Here is an 18,988-nt window from a genome sequence, read left to right as displayed (position 1 = left end):
GGACGGGGAACAGTAGGAGAACTAACAGGTTTTCAAGCACGACAATGACTTCAGGTCTGTTTCTTGAGGAAGATATCTCTGAGGCTACTAATGTGTAGGATGGATTTGAAGTGGTTAAAGACTAGAAATGAGACATGAGAAAGGAATGAGAGTTTAAAGTAGTGGTAAAAAGATTGGAGAGGCTACAGCAGATTCAAGCGATCATTCTGTGTTTTTCTGTTTTTTTACATTAGAGACAGGGTTGTTTTTTTTTTAAATTATACTTTAAGTTCTTGGGTACATGTGCACAACATTCAAGTTTGTTACATATGTATACATGTGCCATGTTGGTGTGCTGCACCCATTAACTCATCATTTACATTAGGTATATCTCCTAATGCTATCCCTCTCCCCTCCCCCGACCCCACGACAGGCCCAGGTGTGTGATGTTCCCTATCCTGTGTCCAAGTGTTCTCATTGTTCAATTCCCACCTATGAGTGAGAACATGCGGTGTTTGGTTTTCTGTCCTTGCGATAGTTTGCTCAGAATGATGGTTTCCAGCTTCATCCATGTCCCTACAAAGGACAAGAACTCATCCTTTTTTATGGCTGCATAGTATTCCATGGTGTATATGTGCCACATTTTCTTAATCCAATCTATCATTGATGGACATTTGGGTTGGTTCCAAGTCTTTGCTATTGTGAATAGTGCCTCAATAAACATGTCACCCAGGATGGAGTGCAGTGGTGCAATCATAGCTCACTGCATCCTCAAACTCTTGGGCTGAAGGGACCCTTCTGCCTTAGCCTCCCAAGTACCTGGGACTACAGGCATGTGCCAACAAGTCCAGATAATTTTTTTTTCTTTTTTATGGAGATAGGGATCTTGCTGTGTTGCCCATGCTAGTCTCAAACTCCTGAGCTCAAGCAGTCTTCCCACCTTGGCCTCCCAAAGTGTTAGGATTACAGGTGTGAGCCACTGCACCCAGCTGAGAGATCATTCTGATATAACAGTTGATGGGGCCAATTATATGGATGTGTTGAGTTAGGGTGCACCATCCATGAGGGAAACATTGTGGAAGACTTGAAGTGACTAACTTTATAGACCATTTGGTCCCAGGAATCTGCTATCAGAATACGGAAGACAAAGAAAGTTCCAGTTTGGAGCAGGGAAGAATGTGCAGATAATGAATAAGATTATATGATGGATCTGACTGAGAAATTCAGGTGGAAATTAAAAGCATGCAGAAGTGAATATAGAGGCAATATTGTAGAGTAACTGAGTACAAGCTTTCGAGTCAGAGCAGAATGAAAATCCCAGCTGTTTTCTTTTAGACCATGTGATGATCTTGGAAGCATCATTTCACTTCTTTGGGTCTCTTTCCTCATTTGATCTTCAGTTCTATTTTTTCTGGTAGCAATAGTCCCACAGTTATTACATTTTTGTTTTCATTTGCCTGATAGCCATTTGCTCATTATTTTAGTGTTATTTGACACTTTGTTTTAGTTTTATTTCTTTTAAACAACATAGCTGGGTGTTTTTGTTTTTAACCCATTCTAAAAGTCTTAATAGGCTTGATTTTAGTCCATCTGGCTTTTTTTTTTTAAATGTTGTTTCCCCCAACTGTTTTTTTTTTTTTTTTTTTTTTTGAGACAGAGACTCGCCCTGTTGCCCAGGCTGGAGTGCAGTAGCGCAATCTTGGCTCACTGCCACCTCCGCCTCCCAGGTTCAAGTGATTCTCCTGCCTCAGCCTACCTAGTAGTTGGGACTACAGGCGCCCACCACCACGCCTGGCTAATTTTTTGTATTTTTAGTAGAGACGGGGTTTCACTGTGTTAGCCAGGATGGTCTTGATCTCCTGACCTCGTGATCTGCCTGCCTCAGCTTCCCAAAGTGCTGGGATTACAGGCATGAGCCACCACACCCAGCCTATTTTCCCCCTTTTTTAAAAAAAGAAAAAAAAAACTTCTTTGTAGGAGGGGCAGGGCTGGTGGTGTAGAGGTAGGGGTTGGTTTGATATAAGTACCATTCATTCCATGGTTATCTTTAATAATTTGAAAGGTGTGTTAACTTTTCCATTCTATTAATGATTACATTTTCATTCCTGTTTCTTGACTATTAAATGAAACTAATTAGTATTTCCTACACAAATGCTCTAAGACCTACAAAATATTTTTACTTTTCCATCTTTAGATGTTCTTATTATTTTATTCTACAACTCCCTTCTAAAATTGATGAGCATAGGTTAAGCCATTAGATTCCTTTTTAAAAAGAATTATTATTCAGCACATATATTCAGTCAGCATATAATATGAAAATGACATGTATTTGAATATAAGTAATCACAACAATTATTGAGATAAAGCATAAAGGTTAAAATTTTAACACTCAAAATGAAAACAAAAGGAAACTGGACCAGGCACAGTGGCTCATGCCTATAATCCCAGCACTTTGGGAGGCCAAGGCAGGAGGATCGCTTGAGCCCAGGAGTTTGAGGTCAGCCTGGACAACACAGCAAGACTCTGTCTCTACAAGGAATAAAAAAAAAAAAAACGAGCCAGACATGGTGGCGTGTGCCTGTGGTCCCAGCTACTCAGGAGCTGAGGCCAGAGGATCACTTGAGACTGGGAGGTCGAGGCTGCAGTGAGCCATTATTATCCCATTGTACTTCAGCCTGAGTCACAGAGCAAGACCCTGTCTCACAAAAAAAGAAAAAAAAAGGAAAAGAAAAGGAATCTAATTGTAATCCCACACATGTCCTCAAAGGTAAAAACAAAAAAGTCAAGTCATGGGAGTTAGTTGGAAGAGATCTTGGAGATCATTTTGTATACTCTTTCTAATGTAGAAGTGGGAGAGTTTGGCTAATTTTCCCAAGATCACACAGAATTAGTAGCACACTCAAAACCCAAACTCAGATGTTCTCATCACTTTTCACTTTCTGACTCTTCATTATATTACTGGCTATTCTGGTAGCCAGTGTTACCCATAATCCTTCTATATCTTAGTATGAAACTGAGACAACAAGTCTGAATATTTCAGAGGTTAAGTGATGATATTTCTCTAGTCTCTGAATGTCACCTTTTCTTTTCTCTCATACAGCAGTGAAATATGCTCCCCTGATACAGAAGTAAGCCTGTTCAGAGGGACCAGGCTGGACTCTAGATTGTTGAATGTGATGACAGGGGCATGTGGAGTGTTACACACAACCCATGAGTGCACTGAGTTCACTGTTCTACCTGAGTTTCTTCCTGTTAGCTGCATGCTCTATGTATTAGTCCATTTTCCCACTGCTGGTAAAGACATACCCGAGACTGGGAAGAAAAAGAGGTTTAATTGGACTTAAAGTTCCACATGGCTGAGGAGGCCTCAGAATCATGGCAGGAGGTGAAAGGCACTTCTTACATGGTGCTGCAAGAGCAAATGAGGAAGATGAAAAAGTGGAAACTCCTGATAAAACCTTCAGATCTCGTGAGACTTATTCACTACCACAAAAACAATATGGGGGAAACTACTCCCACAATTCAAATTGTGTCCCACGGGGTCCCTCCCACAACACGTGGGAATTATGGGAGTACAATTCAAGATGAGATTTGGGTGGGAACACAGAGCCAAACCATATCACTCTACGTGGCAATAGGACAGGAATTATTGATTATCGTAAAGGCTATCATTATCTGCATTTATTGAATCCCTGCAATGTATATGGCACTATGTTAAGTGCTTTATATGTTACTGTGAGCCACAAAGCAGCCCTGTCAGGAACTTGGGGGAACAAGGCCACAGAAGTCATTACTTGTTCAGTGGCACATAGCTTGTAAGTGGCAAGACTGGGGGTGGCCCAAGTTCCTATGAAGCCAGAAACTGTCCTCTATCCACCACAGTACCCTGCTTTTCATTTTTAATTCCTTTTCGTACAGCATCACTGTGTATTTCTGCATGGAGTCTAGATTGATAGTGGATTTCTCCTTTGTATGGTACTGATATATTGTTACAGCGTCATTAAAATATCTTGGTGTCAGCAGCTCAGGGATGGGACTGTCTCATTAGTGTCCAGTATTTCAGGGGCTACAGTGGATTTTCACTTCATTTTATAATGTGATCCCATAGGCCAGGGATAAATTGTGACTTCAGAAGGGTAAAGGTTAATATGAATCACAGTTCATTTTTTGGACATACTGTTCTTTTACAGAGCTGCCTCTTTATGAAATTAAGTGATTGTTAATGATTTAAATACTGAATGAGTTGTATTCATCTACTAGGGATGCCATAACAAAATACCATAGACTGGGTAGCTTAAACAACAGAAATTTATTTTCTCACAGCTCTGGAGGCTGCACAGTCCAAGATCAAGTTCAGCTTCTGGTGAGGGCTCTCTTCCTGGCTTACAGTGGGCCACTTTGTCCTCACATGGTATTTCCTCTGCATCTGTTAGGTTAGGGTGCCATCTTTATGACCTCATGTAGTCCGAATTACCTCCTAAAGGTCCTATTTTCAAATGTATTCACCTTGGGGGTTAGGGCTTCAGCATATGAACTTGGTGGGGGTGGGGGCGAGGTGGGCGGGGAACAATTCAGTCAATAACAGTTGCTGAATTTTTTCGTGTATTCAAAATTATCATTTCTTAATGAGAAAATACATAACCTCAACATTATCCATAGGGAATATTTTAACCTATTCTGAAATTCTTAACCGTAATAGGCTTGATTTTACACCTTCTAGCTTATTTTTTAAACTTTGTTTTTTTCCCTTTAAAAAAAAACTTTTTGTGGAAGGGCCAGGTATTAAAGTATTAAATCTCTTAGAATAAATTAACTTTTTATTTTTATTAAAATATTGAAATACTTTGTTATCCTTCCATTTAAAATATTGCATGACCTATATTTAGCAATAAGTCTGCACTCACCAGCATGCTCTGCAATTGGCAAGTGTTGTTTAATTTGCGTATTTGCTGTGTGACTGTTTAAAGAAGGCACTGCATTAGGATCTGCACTTCCTGGTAGAAAGTAGTAGTGGAATTCAATAAAAGTTGGATAGACAAAGAAATATTCTTCCTTTAAAAGATTATTTGGGGTAAAACTAATTATTGTCGCAATAATATCTAGCCCTACAGTGATTTATAGCACAACCTTAAGAACTACCTTTAATTTTCTAAACTGAAATTATAATGATGATGACGACAAAAACAACAATAGCTAATATTTACTGAATGTTTACTACATGCAGAAAAGTATTCTAACCATATTAAGTGTAATTATTTTGTTAATCCTTATGATAAATTTATGAGAAAGATCTTCTTTTTACCCACACCTTGACCTGACAAAACTGAGGAATAGGGAGGTTAAGCAATTTACCCAGGACCAAACAGTTATGGGTGAATGAATCAGGAAGTAGTTCCCAATGAATTATAAAATAATTATTAAGACCCTTGGATATGTTCAAGTTCTGAAAGACACTATGGAGAGCACACACAAAAAGATTCTAGCCAGAGCAAGTAGGCAAGAGAAAGAAATAAAGACCATCTAAATTGGAAAGGAGGAAGTAAAATTGTCCTTGTTTGCAGACAACATGGTCTTATATATAAAAACCCCTAAAAGCTTCACCAAAAATCTCTAAGTATGGATAAATTAATTCAGTAAAATTCCAAGGTACAAAATTAACATGAAAAATCAGTAGTGTTTCTATAACTCAGTGACAAACCAGTGGAAAAAGAAATCAAGAAGGCAATCCCATTTACAGTAGCTACAAAAATAAATTAAAATACTTAGGAATAAATGTAACCAAGGAGGTAAAAGTTTGCTACAAGGAAAACTAAAAACACTGATTAAAAAAATTGAAAAGGTCACAAAAAAGTGCAAGACACCTCATGTTCATGAATTGGAACAATTAATATTGTGAAAATGACCATACTCAAAGTGATCTACAGATTCAATGCAATTCCTACCAAAATACCAATGACATTCTTCACAAAAACAGAAAAAAAAAAATCTTTATATGGAACCACAGAAGACCCCAAATAGTCAAAGCAATCCTGAGCAAAAAGAGCAAAGCTGGAGGCATTGTACGACCTGACTTCAAAATATTAAGCTCTGGTTACACAACTATAGTAACCAAAACAGCATGGTACTGCCATAAAAACAGACACATAGACCAATGGAACAGAATAGAGAACTCAGAAATAAATGCATGTATTTACAGCCAACTGATTTTCAACAAAGGTACCAAGAACATTCAGTGGGGAAAGGACAGTCTCTTCAATAAATGGTGCTGGGAAAACTGCATAATCCATATGCAGAAAAATGATACTAGACCCCTATCTCTCACCATATGCAAAAATCAACTCAAAATGGATTAAAGACTACAATATAACCTGAAACTATGAAACTACTAGAAGAAAGCATTGGGGAAATGCTTCAGGACATTGGTCTGAACAAAGAGTTTTGGGGTAAGACCTCAAAAGGAAAGACAGCGAAAGCAAAAATAGACAAATAGGATTACATGAAGCCAAAAACCTTCTGCACAGCAAAGGAAACAACAGAAGAGACAGTGAATAGAATGGGAGAAACTATATGCAAACTATTTATTCGACAAAGCATTAACAACCAGAATATGTAAGGAACTCAATAGTGCAAAAAAAAAAAAAAAATCCAAATTAAAAATGGGCAAATGATCTGAATAGCATTTATCAAAAGAAGACATAGAAATAACCAACAGGCATCTGCAAAAATGCTCAACATCACTAATTATCAGGGATGTGCAAATCAAAATCACAATTAGACATAGCACCCCAGTTAGAGTGGCTATTATCAAAAAGACAAAAAATAACAGGTACTGATGAAGATGCAGAGAAAGGGGAACACCAGTACGCTGCTATAGGAATGTAAATTAGTGTAGCCGCTATGGAAGACAGTATGGAAGCTCCTCAAAAAACTGAAAATAGAACTGCAGGATGACCCAGCAATCCCACTACTGGATATATAGCCCAAAGAAAGGAAATCAGAATATCTAACAGACTATTCACGATAGCCAAGATATAGAAGTAACCTAAGTGTCCATCAGTGGATGAATGGATAAGGAAAATGTGATATATATATATATACACACACACACACACAATGGAATATTACTCAACCATAAAAAAGAATGAAACACTGTCATCTACAACAACATGGATAAAACTGCAGGTCACTGTCTTAGAAGTAAGACAGGCACAGAAAGACAAATATTGCATGTTCTCACTCATATGTGGGAACTAAAGAAAAGTGATCTCATGAAGGTAGTGAGTCAAGTGGTGCTTGCCAGGGGCTGAGAACAGAAAGGTGGGGGGTTAAAGAGGTTTGTTAATGGTTACAAAATATGGCTAGATAGAAGGAATAAATTCTAGTATTCAATAGCACAATAGGATGACTGTTAACAATAATTTATTATATATATATCTATAAGAGAAGATTTGAAATGTTCCCAACACAAAGAAATAATAAATGTCTGAGGTGATAGTTATCCTAGATACCCTGATTTGATTACTACATACTGTATGCATGTATCAAAATATCATATGTACCCTGTAAATAGTACAGTTATTCTACATCAATAAAAAACGTAAAAAATAAAATTAAACCTATCAATAGGTAACTGGTTATAAAAAATAATGTGCATAGACAATGAAATACCATACAGCCACTAAAAAGCTTTAAAAAGAGGCTCAATAAAAATCAGTCACCTGCAGGTGGAAAGGTTTTCTTTAAAAAAATTTCCTTTCCGGACGGGCACAGTGGCTCACGCCTGTAATCCTAGCACTTTGAGGGGCTGAGGTGGGCGGATCACAAGGTCAGGAGATCGAGACCATCTTGGCTAACACGGTGAAACCCCGTCTCTATTAAAAATACCAAAAATTAGCCGGGTGTGGTGGCACGCACCTGTAGTCCCAGCCACTCAGGAGGCTGAGGCAGGAGAATCGCTTGAACCTGGAAGGTGGAGGTTGCAGTGAGCCAAGATTGCACTACTGGACTCCAGCCTGGGCAACAGAGTGAGACTCTGTCTCAAAAAAAAAAAAAAAATTACCTTTGCTGGAGAGATATCAGAACATAAGAAATGCTAGGCCAGGCGTTGGGGCTCAGGCCTGTAATCCCAGCACTCAGGGGGCTGAGACAGGAGCATCTCTTGAAGCTAGGAGTTTGAGACCAGCCTGGTCAATGTAGTGAGACCTTATCTCTACAAAAAAAAAAAAAAAAATTGCTGAATGTGGTAGCATGTACCTGTAGTCCCTGTTAGGAGGCTGAGGCAGGAGAATTGCTTGAGCTCAGGAGTTTGAAGTTGCAATGAGCTGTGATGACACCACTGCACTCCAGCCCAGGTGACAGAGCAAGACCCTGGCTCTAAAATAAATAGATAGATACATAGATAGAAAAAAAGAAATGCTAAAGTTTGTGGTAGATGTCACAAGATCAGCAGTGAGCTCTGGAAGAGATGACACTTCTGCAGAAGACCTTAGAGTATACAGTGTTTCTCCAAATGCCATCCATGGGTCACTTGTCTCAACTACCTTTGAGGTTTATCCAAAATCAAATTACCGGGCCTCATCCTAGAATTAGCACCTCTAAATATGAGAGGTGGAGCTCTGGAATCTGCGTTTGAACTAGACATTTTCCCCTTCCCCCCACACAGTTCCAACAGTAATTCTGACATATTACAATTATGAGTATGCCTTCTCAAAAGATGGATCTGCTTGGATAAAAAATGATGACAGCTTTCCCAACAGGACAATAACAGAGGCAAAGATCTGGGAGAAGCATGGTTTGATGGGAGGTGCATTAAGGAGATGGGATCTAATTAGAATGCAGAGGCTATTTTGGAGAACAGTGGAGAGGAAGGCCAAATAAGGATATTAAAGCCAAAATAGGACTGTAGAAATCAGAGGAGTTTAAATTTAGTGAAGAAATAGAGCCACATATTAATAAGCCAGAAAGCCTGATGAAAACATTATTTAAGAAAGATTGATTTGTGAATTAACTCTTATTTTACAAATTTATCTTACCAGCTTTTAAATATATTCTTAATATTTTATAAACATCTTTATTTCTTATTTTCTCTTGTTGGCTTCTGGATCTCTTATAGGAGAGGAAAATATTATGTTCATAAATGTCCTCAAAGAATTTGAAATTTTCCTCAAAATGGGGTATAAAACTCAAAGACTATGTAGTTTGAAGGCTAAAAGTTAAAAAGTAGATTTATCTATCATACTCCATATCTCAAGGTACACATCTGATTCTTCTGCCTATGACCATCATACACTGTTGGTGGGTATATAAATTGATAAGACCTCCACAGAGGACAGTATGACAATATCTATCAAAATTATAAATGTATGTTCCCTTTGATTCAGCTATTCTACATGGACATGCTCACACATCTACATAGAGATTTATGACAGCACATTGTTACTGCTCAGGGTCTGAATTCTTAAAATACTGGAAATAACTTAGATAACCTATCACTCAGTAGGTAACTGGTTATATAAAATAAGGTATAGTATATAGACAATAAAATACTATATAGCCATTAAAAAGATTGTTAGATTCATGTTTCATGTGTTGATATAGAAAAGTCTCTAAGATACATTTTAAGTAAAAAAAAAAAAAAAAAAAAAAAAAAAAAAGCAAGATGCAGGCTGGGTGCGGTGGCTCCTGCCTGTAATCCCAGAACTTTGAGAGGCCGAGACGGGTGGATCCCTTGAGCTGAGGAGGTCAAGACCAGCCTGGGCAATATGGCAAAACCCCATCTCTACTAAAAATACAAAAAATTAGCTGGGCATAGTGGTGCACGCCTGTAGTCCCAGCTACCCAGGTGGCTGAGATGGGAGGATCACCTGAGCCTGGGAGGTCAAAGCTGCAGTGAGCCATGATTGTGCCACTACACTCCAGCCTGGGCAACAGAGTGAGACCCTGCCTCAAAAAGAGCAAGATGCAGAGCAGTAAGTGTACTTTGGTACAAGGTGCATGGTGTACATTGTCAAAAAGTTGGAGGTGGAATATAACAGAATCTCAGGTTAGAGGAAGACAGTTGTTTTACCGTTTATTATTTTGTGTTGTTTAAGTTTTGACAAAAGCTGTCACTGTCAAAATTTATCCACCTTTTTAAGTGATTTAAAATGTTTAATGTCATTAAAAGCCTTCCAGTAAGGTATTCCCATGTAGAAAATCCAAAAGGTATTATGTGCACAAGTGTGCGTGAGCAAAGTAAGTGCATCTTAAGAAAGTATCAGAATTATGTTCTACTTCTCTTAACTTTTAAAGCGTGTTCTCACAGTGGTATTTATTTTTTCAGTCATTCAGTAAATACTTATTGTGTATACTATATGCTTTTTATTGAAGTGAATTTTTAACTTGAGCTTGAGAATTTCCTTAGAACAATGAGCTTTGAAAATTGGTAGGAACCTTGAAGACCAGTGTCCTCATTTTAAGCAAAAGAAAGCTAAAATCCAAATGGACATGTCTGAGATCTCAGCACCAGTTAGTAGCCTAGCTCCTGGGAGAACCAGTCCCAGTTCACTCCACAAACCACCCTGAATGATGCCAGGAGAACAAACTCACCTTGAATTTGTCCTTGTCCTTTTCTTCACCTAAAATAAAGTCAGTTCCGATCACTTTCAGTAGATTTAGTCCTCAAATGACTAACTTTGGAAAGATTTAATGGTATCAGAAATGCATTCTTTAATATTAAACATTTAGAGGAAACCAAAATATTTCTAAATTTATGTTTTTTCTTTTATTTGTTGTTTTTTTTTTTTTTTTTTTTTTTTTTTTTCGAGACAGAGTCTCACTCTGTCGTCCAAGGCTGGAGTGCAGTGGCACAATCTTGGCTTGCTACAACATCCGCCTCCCAGGTTCAAGTGATTCTTGCACCTCAACCTCCCGAGGAGCTGGGACTACAGGCACGAGCCACCACACCCTCCTAATTTTTATATTTTTAGTAGAGATGGTGTTTTACTATGTTGGCTGGACTGGTCTCGAACTCCTGACTGCCAGTGATCTGCCCCCCTCAGCCTCCCAAAGTGCTGGGATTACAGGCATGAGCCACTGCACCTGGCCTGTTTTTTCTTTTAAAAAGTAACATTTTAATTTGTATGCCATGTAGTGTCCTCAAGATTTACACTTTGAATGTTGTTTGAATTTTTTCCTTTTACCTACAGTATTAATAACTCATAGATATTTCTAGTTATTACCGCTGAAGGAAGCAGCATATTGAAATAGCTTTGAGGGGGCATATCTTTTCCTAAAATGAGGAAAGAACCTGTGTTATATAAAGAAGAAAAAATGCATCCTATTGTTAAACGATAATTTTGGATTGTATTTTTCATCCAGCTTTTGATATCGTTAAGTCTTATCTAACTAAATTGTGAGCTCCTCAGACACAAGGCCACCTGCTTGTTCGGTCCTTCCCATCCCTGAGCTGACTCAATGTGATAGACCTGTAAGGCACTTCAGACATCTTTCATCAACTAATTATTTTCTCCCAAATCCTTTTAATACTCAGAACCAATGCCATGTTGGAAAAAATGTAGTCATAGACTGGAGGATATCACATTGTTTTATAATAAAAAAGAGAGACAGATGGTACTATTGATTTTCAGGATTGAGACTAGAGCATGTGGTTAATGCCTTATTCTACATACAAACTAGAGGGCTGCTTGCGTTCCCAAAGAGTGGAATTCAGTACATCTTCAACCTCATTGTTAACAAATTATGCTAAAAATTAACAGTAATACATTTTTTCTTGGAAATTTGAGGGAAGCAAAGGCCATGCTTGGTTAATACAAAACCAAAGAACCCATATTTGTTCATTGTAGACCACTTAATACAGCCCTAACTATTCAAGTTTGCAACCTGCCTATATTTGATTTCCCTCTTTTTTTTTTTTTTTTTTTTACCCTCCCCAAAGCTGCAAGAGAAATAGTGTGGTTAGAAAGAGAAGAGCGAGCCAGGCAGCACTACGAGAAGCACCTGGAAGAGCGGAAGAAGAGGTTGGAGGAGCAGAGGCAGAAGGGGGAGCGGAGGAGGGCTGCCGTGGAGGAGAAGCGGAGGCAGAGACTTGAGGAGGACAAAGTGAGCCGCCCCCCGGGAAGAATATGAGTGGCTCCTCTAGTTCAGACCTGCAGCAAACTTTCTGTGAAACTTTGCAGTCAGGTGCAGGGTGCAAAGCAAAATGGTTTCAGAGTGATCAGCTTTACAGATGGCTACAGTTTCTAGGGAGTTCAGGGTATGAGAGGTAGCAAATGGGCTGATGATTATTATTGCCACAGAAAGTTTAAAAGCCCATTTCTCTGGTCCAAACATATAACTTATTGAAGTGCAATTCATCTGTACTGAGTATTAAGACCACTCCAAGTAATTGAGTTTCTGTAGTCTTTACCATTTGCAAACATTTACACATTGATTATCTCATTTAACGCTTACTCAATCCTTTAGCATGCATTATATGTCAGTCTGTATAAAAATAGAAATTTAGACTCAGAGTGGGTAAATTACACAAGGTCATACAACTCAATAAGTCATGGGGTCAGGGTTACCCATGTTCTCAGATTCTGAACTGTTTTTTAAATATGGTATCGTATGTGTTAAGCATCAGTTGAAGCTAAGATCTGCACTACCATGCTTATGTGTGTTCATGAAAGCATCACACACACCCTAGTAGTAAGGGTCGTTTATTTGAATGCCTGTTGTTCACCAAGGGCTTTATGAACTGGGACCTAATGACTAAAGTGACCCTCCCAGATTGACACTAATCTCACCTTATGGTATAGAAGTTCAGCTAGAGATCAAGAATAGTAGAGTGGGAATTGAAGTAGTACTCTTCACTCCATTCTGCCTTAAATTGAAGAAGCTGCAAACAACCAGCTGGAATCTAATCCTCAGCTCTTCTATTCCATTTAAGGAACGCCACGAAGCTGTTGTACGGCGCACAATGGAAAGGAGCCAGAAGCCAAAACAGAAGCATAACCGTTGGTCGTGGGGAGGCTCTCTCCATGGGAGCCCTAGCATCCACAGTGCAGGTAAACAGTGACCACTTTCAAAATTAGTTTCTATTTTCCTGAAAGTAAGAGTGTGTTTCCGTCTTTCTTCTAAATCTATGTTTGCGAAACAAAAATCCTGCAGAAATAATTAAACAACAATTAAATTAATCTTTCACTATTTGAGGATAAGAGGGTGATGGAGATAAGAAGTAAAGGTCTCTTTCCCTTAACACAGGCTAATTTTCTCATGTTACAAAATTCCTTAAAGGGAGAAATCTATGTAGTGTTTCTAAATAAACATGCTAGCTTCAACACTACATTATTTTAGTCTTCTATTTGCATTAGGGTTTCAGGATTATGGAATAAGTTAACTAGTTTTATCTTTTTCTCTGGAAGGATTATAGTTATATTGACTGACCAGAATCAATACTATGAGCTTATGTATTCTGACCCTAAAGTATATGCAACACTAATGCTCTGTAAGAAAATGTATAGGTTTATTGAGCTAAAAATAGTAAATGGCTAAGCTATTTCCTCCATTCTGAATGGACATAAAATCATATTGAAATTTGGATTTACTGAAAGGCTTTATTTTTGTACTGTAAATTCAATACCCCTGGAATTTTACATAGTGCGTCTGTTATTTTTTTTATTTGTGTGAATCTGATAACCTTTTTTTTAAAATTTACTTTGAAAAATCATTGTTTTACATTCTGTCTCCAGGTGGTTTTGTTGAATCATCATTCTCCTCTCTCGATTTAGCAGGCCTGGACCACCACTTCATAACTTTTGGTGGTACTAGAAAAGCTGGTACAGACATCCCTGTGATTGCCAATTGCCTGACCTGTAGCTAGCACCTCAGACCTAGGGCTGATGCATCAATAGCTGAAGCATCACCACCTTAGTCATCACGCATGCTTAATACCCTAGCGCATAGATGTAGATCTGGGATTGGAACAGTGTTTCTTAAGTGTGATAATATGACTCAGGTGACTTAAAGGTGTTGCACTAAAGTAATTACATGTGGAATGTTTGCTTTCCCTTTAAACAATCATTTTGGTTTTCTATTTATGTTTTTCATTTCTTTTTTAAATATCAGGATTAAACCTTTAAAAAATGTTTTTTAGCTAAAAAAAATTACCTGGGATCAAAGTACATCCAGTTTAGCTTTTTTCCCCATCAATCATTACTGCTGTTGACACTTTTAGTTTTAAGCTAAATAACTGTGGACCTCTTTTTGTTTGCTTATTCTGTTCTCTTTCATTGTTAACATTCTATAGATATTTTATAACTGCTTTATTTAAAAAAAAAAATCTAGGTTCAGGTGCAGTACCTCACGCCTGTAATCCTAGTGCTTTGGGAGGCCAAGGCAGGAGGATCCCTTGAGGCCAGGAGTTCAAGACCACCCTGGGCAACATAGACCCCATCTCTACAAAAAATTCTTTTAAAAAATTAGACAGGCATGGTGGCATGTCCCTGTAATCCCACCTACCTAGGAGGCTGAGGCAGGAGGATCACTTGAGGCCAGGAATTTGAGGATACAGTGAGCTAAGAGTATGCCTTTGCACTCCAGCCTAGAGGACAGAGTGAGAACCTGATTCAAAAATGTAATTTAAAAAATTAAAATTTTTTTTAAGTCTAAAGAATATCACCACAACTTACTTTCTTATGACAGTGAACCAAATATGAAAGCACTTCTGTTTTCTTGGTTATTCATGACCCAGCAGTAGTTGGTGGGATACATATTAAATCTGTTATACGATCATTTACATATGAGATTTTGTTGATGGGATTTTTTTATATGCCTTTCATACAGTAAACCTAGCAGGGTATATATTTTTATAATCATATTTTTGTTTTACCTGACTTCCTGCTTTACATGTATATGGCAGATATATACTGTTAAATCATCAGACATTTTTGAGGAGATGTTAAGCTGCTTAGCTTAATTTTTTGCCTCCACACTCAAAGCTTAATATATGACATTTATTTCTGCCACTCAGAACAAGAGAAACCAGTGTTGCATTCGCAAGCTGTTGGGTAAAATTCATTTTAATACAGGTTGTGAATTATAATAAATTGTTCCTATCCTGGAACAGAGAAGTTTGCCAGAAAATCAGTGGGATTTGCCAAGTTCTCAAAGACCAGAAAATGATCTGCTATGATCTTGAGAACAGCAACCAGGTCTTATTCATTTTGAATACCCTTTACTTCACAATACCTGATGTGTGATGGGTACTCTACCATGGTTTGCTGACCAACAAACACGTCATAGAAACTGTCTACATTAAAATTCCTGTCTTGGCCAGCTGCTGGCCATCGACTAGCACTGGTCTGTAAAACTTGATACGATCAGCAGGGCACAGTGGCTCACACCTGTAATCCCAGCACTTTGGGAGGCTGAGGCGGGTGGATTACCTGAGGTCAGGAGTTCGAGACAAGCCTGGTCAACATGGTGAAATCCTATCTCTACTAAAAATACAAAAATTAGCCGGCCATGGTGGCACACTCCTGTAATCTCAGCTATTCAGGAGGCTGAGTCAGAAGAATTGCTTGAGCCCAGGAGACGGAGGTTGCAGTGAGCTGAGATTGTGCCACTGCACTCCAGCCTGACTGACAGAATGAGACTCTGTCTCAAAAACAAAACAAAAACTTGATACATTCAAAACTTATTCTTTTGTGTGTTTGTTTTGTTCGGTGAGAAAAAGAAATGAATAAAAACTGTCTTATATATTAAATAATAAACAAATTCATGGTGTGCCTCCATAATTTTAACAATTTATGGCAGATTTAGATGCTTTACTACTAATGATACTTTTTAGGATGGGAGGATCCACTGTAGCTCATTTTTTCCACTTACTCTGAAGCAGAATTAAATGTTTTTAATAACCTGTTGAGAATCTGCCTGAGGATAGGCCTGCATGTGGACACAATTTTCCCCCAACTAAAGCATAACATATAAAGCAATATCAGAAAATGTACTGCTATAAAATCACCTGGAAATGACTTTCGTATTCCTCTTCCTACCCTGTACCTCACATGTCATCACTAGGATGTTCCTTTTGCTGTTTGACCCTAAATCCTTTCTTTATGTTTGGATTGCCCTGAGAGTCCATCAGCTAAATGTAAATGTGAGGCACAGAAGTGGTTTTTTTTTTTAATAATAAAATTGCTTCAACCATTAAAATGAATCCCAGCTGAAGATAGAAATGTCTGATATTAATCAAAGACTTGCTTATTACCAGTGTACTATAAATGGTAGTCAAAAATACACGGGGAAAAGTTTGCAGCAATTTTTTCTTACTGCCAAGGTTAGTTAGACCAACAGGTACTGAGTTTTGGAAGCATCTCCCACAAGGAATATTTTTGTTTTAGTTTTAGAAGCAGGTAACAACAGAAAAATGAAACAAAATACAGCAAAAACCCCTTTCACTTTGGCTACTGTAGATCAGAACATCCACCTGCCTCCTGGATAAATAAGGAATAAGACTTTTTAGACTTTCATTACATGCAGTGTTATTTGAGGAACACCATTTATCCTAATGAGCATGATTATAACCTGGGTCCACTATACCAACAGCAGGCTGCTAATTCTTGCTTTTTATATGCTTATTTCTGATTTGAACTTAAGAATTCTAAAATTATGCCAGGTACAGTGGCTCATGCCTGTAATCCCAGCACTTTGAGAAGTCAAGGTGGAGGATCACTTGAGGCCAGGAATTTGAGACCAGCCTGGGCAACATAATGAGAACCCCATCTCTACAAAAAAATTAAAATATTAGCTGGGAGTAGTGATGCCTGCCTAGAGTCTTAGCTACTTGGGAGGCTGAGGTGGGAGGATCACTTGAGCCCAGGAGATCGAGGTTGCAGTGAGCTATGATCATGCCAGCCTGGCCAACAGAGCAATACCCTGTCTCCCAAAAAAAAAAAAAAAAAAAAAAAAAAGGATGAACAATACTATTGTTCATGAATGTGTGTGCTAATTCTACATTTGTAGGCACACTAACTCATAAGCACAGAGGTGTGGTTCTTAGTAGATTTTTAATAAAGGAACGTTTCTTAAAAATCCTTTCCACACTTAGAATGCTTCTTTTTCTTTTTCTTTTTTTTTTTTTAAACAACAACAACAACAACAAGCCTTCTTCTATAATGAACTTCAATGCCCTGGGTAAAATGACTCTGTAAGCAAAGTTATCAGCAATTACACAGAACCTGGTGTTCTTTTTATCCCAGTGTTTGCGTTCTGTGTTACCAGCATGTTACCACTCCATTGTTCCTTCTTTTGGAGATTTCAAAGGCATTCGCTTTTATGGTCCTCTTTTGCTTCATAGTGTGCCTCCACTATTTTAGAAGGCCTTCACTGGCCTTCCTTTTGTCTTCATCCACTTGAATCCTTGAATTTCCATGGCTGACAAGCTGGTGAAATAAATATTTATTTTATCCTTTAAGAGAAATGAATTTTATTTCTAAGCCTTTAAGTTACCTTTAAAATGTCCACTTAGAAAACTGTGTTATTATGACAGATCTAGAAATAGAGCAGAAAGCATCCAATCCTAGTTTTTCCTTCCATCAGTGAACTAGGAAATTGCAATCCTGCATGTTGGCTGTCAATTAGCATTATCTCCATTTGTTTTAGATCCAGACAGGCGGTCAGTTTCCACCATGAATCTTTCGAAATATGTTGATCCCGTCATTAGCAAGCGGCTCTCCTCTTCATCTGCAACTTTGCTAAATTCTCCAGATAGAGGTACAGTCCAAAGGAAAACGAAAAAGTGTCTGTTATTTACTTAATGCTTTTTTTTCTGGATGTTTACAGATAAAAATAAGCATCTGAAGTTGCTTTCCCTACGTTTCTTAAATAGGAAGAAAAAAACTTCAGAGTAAAAAAGCAATAAACGGCTGAGCAGCATTTTCCTTGCGACAAGAACATTTCTCATTTTAGAACTTGGCTGAGTGATTGCATTTAGCAGTGATGAAAGCGGTGCTTCTCTCAACTTATTAGTAAATGAGTTTACAGCTCCAGAAATCACCCACTTATCCACCAAAATGCAAATAATCTTTGTTATGAACATTTCTTTTACTTCAATCATACTGTCTTTGGCTTTTCATCTGTCTGTACTTTGGGAATTCCAGGCTCTGCCTTTCTTTAAAAACTTTTTAAATGATTCATATTGGTAGATTTTATTTTGCCAATTTACTTCTCATTTAACCAAATTATTTCTTACTGCATTTCTTATGTGTGCTGTTGGTTTTCTGGTGTCCATTCATTAACTCTTGAGGGATCTGGCCTAACTTCAAGAAATCATCATAATTACAGCCTCCTGAAACATTTAATATTCATAGTCCTTTATTAACATCTTGTTTGAATTTTGAGTTTTATTCATCCCGTGGATTTACAGTACATGAATGTTGAGTTATTTATAAAGTGAAAGTTTTGTTTTACATATATCATAGAATGAAAAAAACAAGCTTTTAAGATAAGCTGCCTGTTTTTACATAACTAAGATGATTTTAAATAAAACCAAAGAATTGTGCAATATGAAGCCCATACTCTTTAAAAGTAAAAAATTGTGGTTACTTTGAGTACTTTATTAAGAAACCGATTGGGAAAGTTTCAGTGTTTATAATCTTTGAAAAATGTAATGTGTGCATGTTCTGTATGTGTGTATGTATATTTATATATTTTGTATTGTATAAAAGTTATGGTGTCATTGTAATGTACAATATTCTATGACTGTTGGCGTTATAACTAATCTCTTAAAATAGTAAATGTTTGAACAACTTTCCATTCTTGTCTTTTAGCCAAAACTATTTCCTTTTGTTTTTTTAACTTAATTTGCCTAAACCATCAATATTAGACTTGTAGTCAAATTAGGGGCCTTTCATAAATATTATGAATTTAAATTTCTTTCATAAATATCCTTTATTTTCAAACCTATTCCCTAAATATAGGAGAAAATATAGCATGTGAATGTTATTCTTACAGTTGTCTATTCATCTTT

At 37.6% G+C, this 18,988-nt stretch overlaps 1 protein-coding gene across 7 annotated transcripts in view; it reads left to right on the top strand.

Moving 5' to 3' along the window:
• Positions 1–18,988, top strand: part of MAP7 (microtubule associated protein 7) — a 208,590-nt gene that overhangs the window by 151,970 nt on the left and 37,632 nt on the right. For 5 of the 7 annotated variants that reach the window (XM_054491636.2, XM_054491635.2, XM_054491632.2 and 2 more), the window contains exons 4-6: positions 11,915–12,078; positions 12,908–13,025; positions 17,623–17,733. In XM_054491636.2, coding sequence (XP_054347611.1) covers positions 11,915–12,078; positions 12,908–13,025; positions 17,623–17,733 — 393 coding nt within the window. The remainder of the gene's footprint in view (positions 1–11,914; positions 12,079–12,907; positions 13,026–17,622; positions 17,734–18,988) is intronic. The other 2 variants (XM_054491638.2, XM_054491637.2) reach the window with 1 other exon arrangement.

Source organism: Pongo pygmaeus, chromosome 5, assembly GCF_028885625.2.
Source record: "Pongo pygmaeus isolate AG05252 chromosome 5, NHGRI_mPonPyg2-v2.0_pri, whole genome shotgun sequence".
Lineage (NCBI taxonomy): Eukaryota > Metazoa > Chordata > Mammalia > Primates > Hominidae > Pongo > Pongo pygmaeus.
The sequence above is the reverse complement of the archived record's forward strand: the minus strand, read 5'-3'. Positions and strand labels throughout refer to the sequence as shown.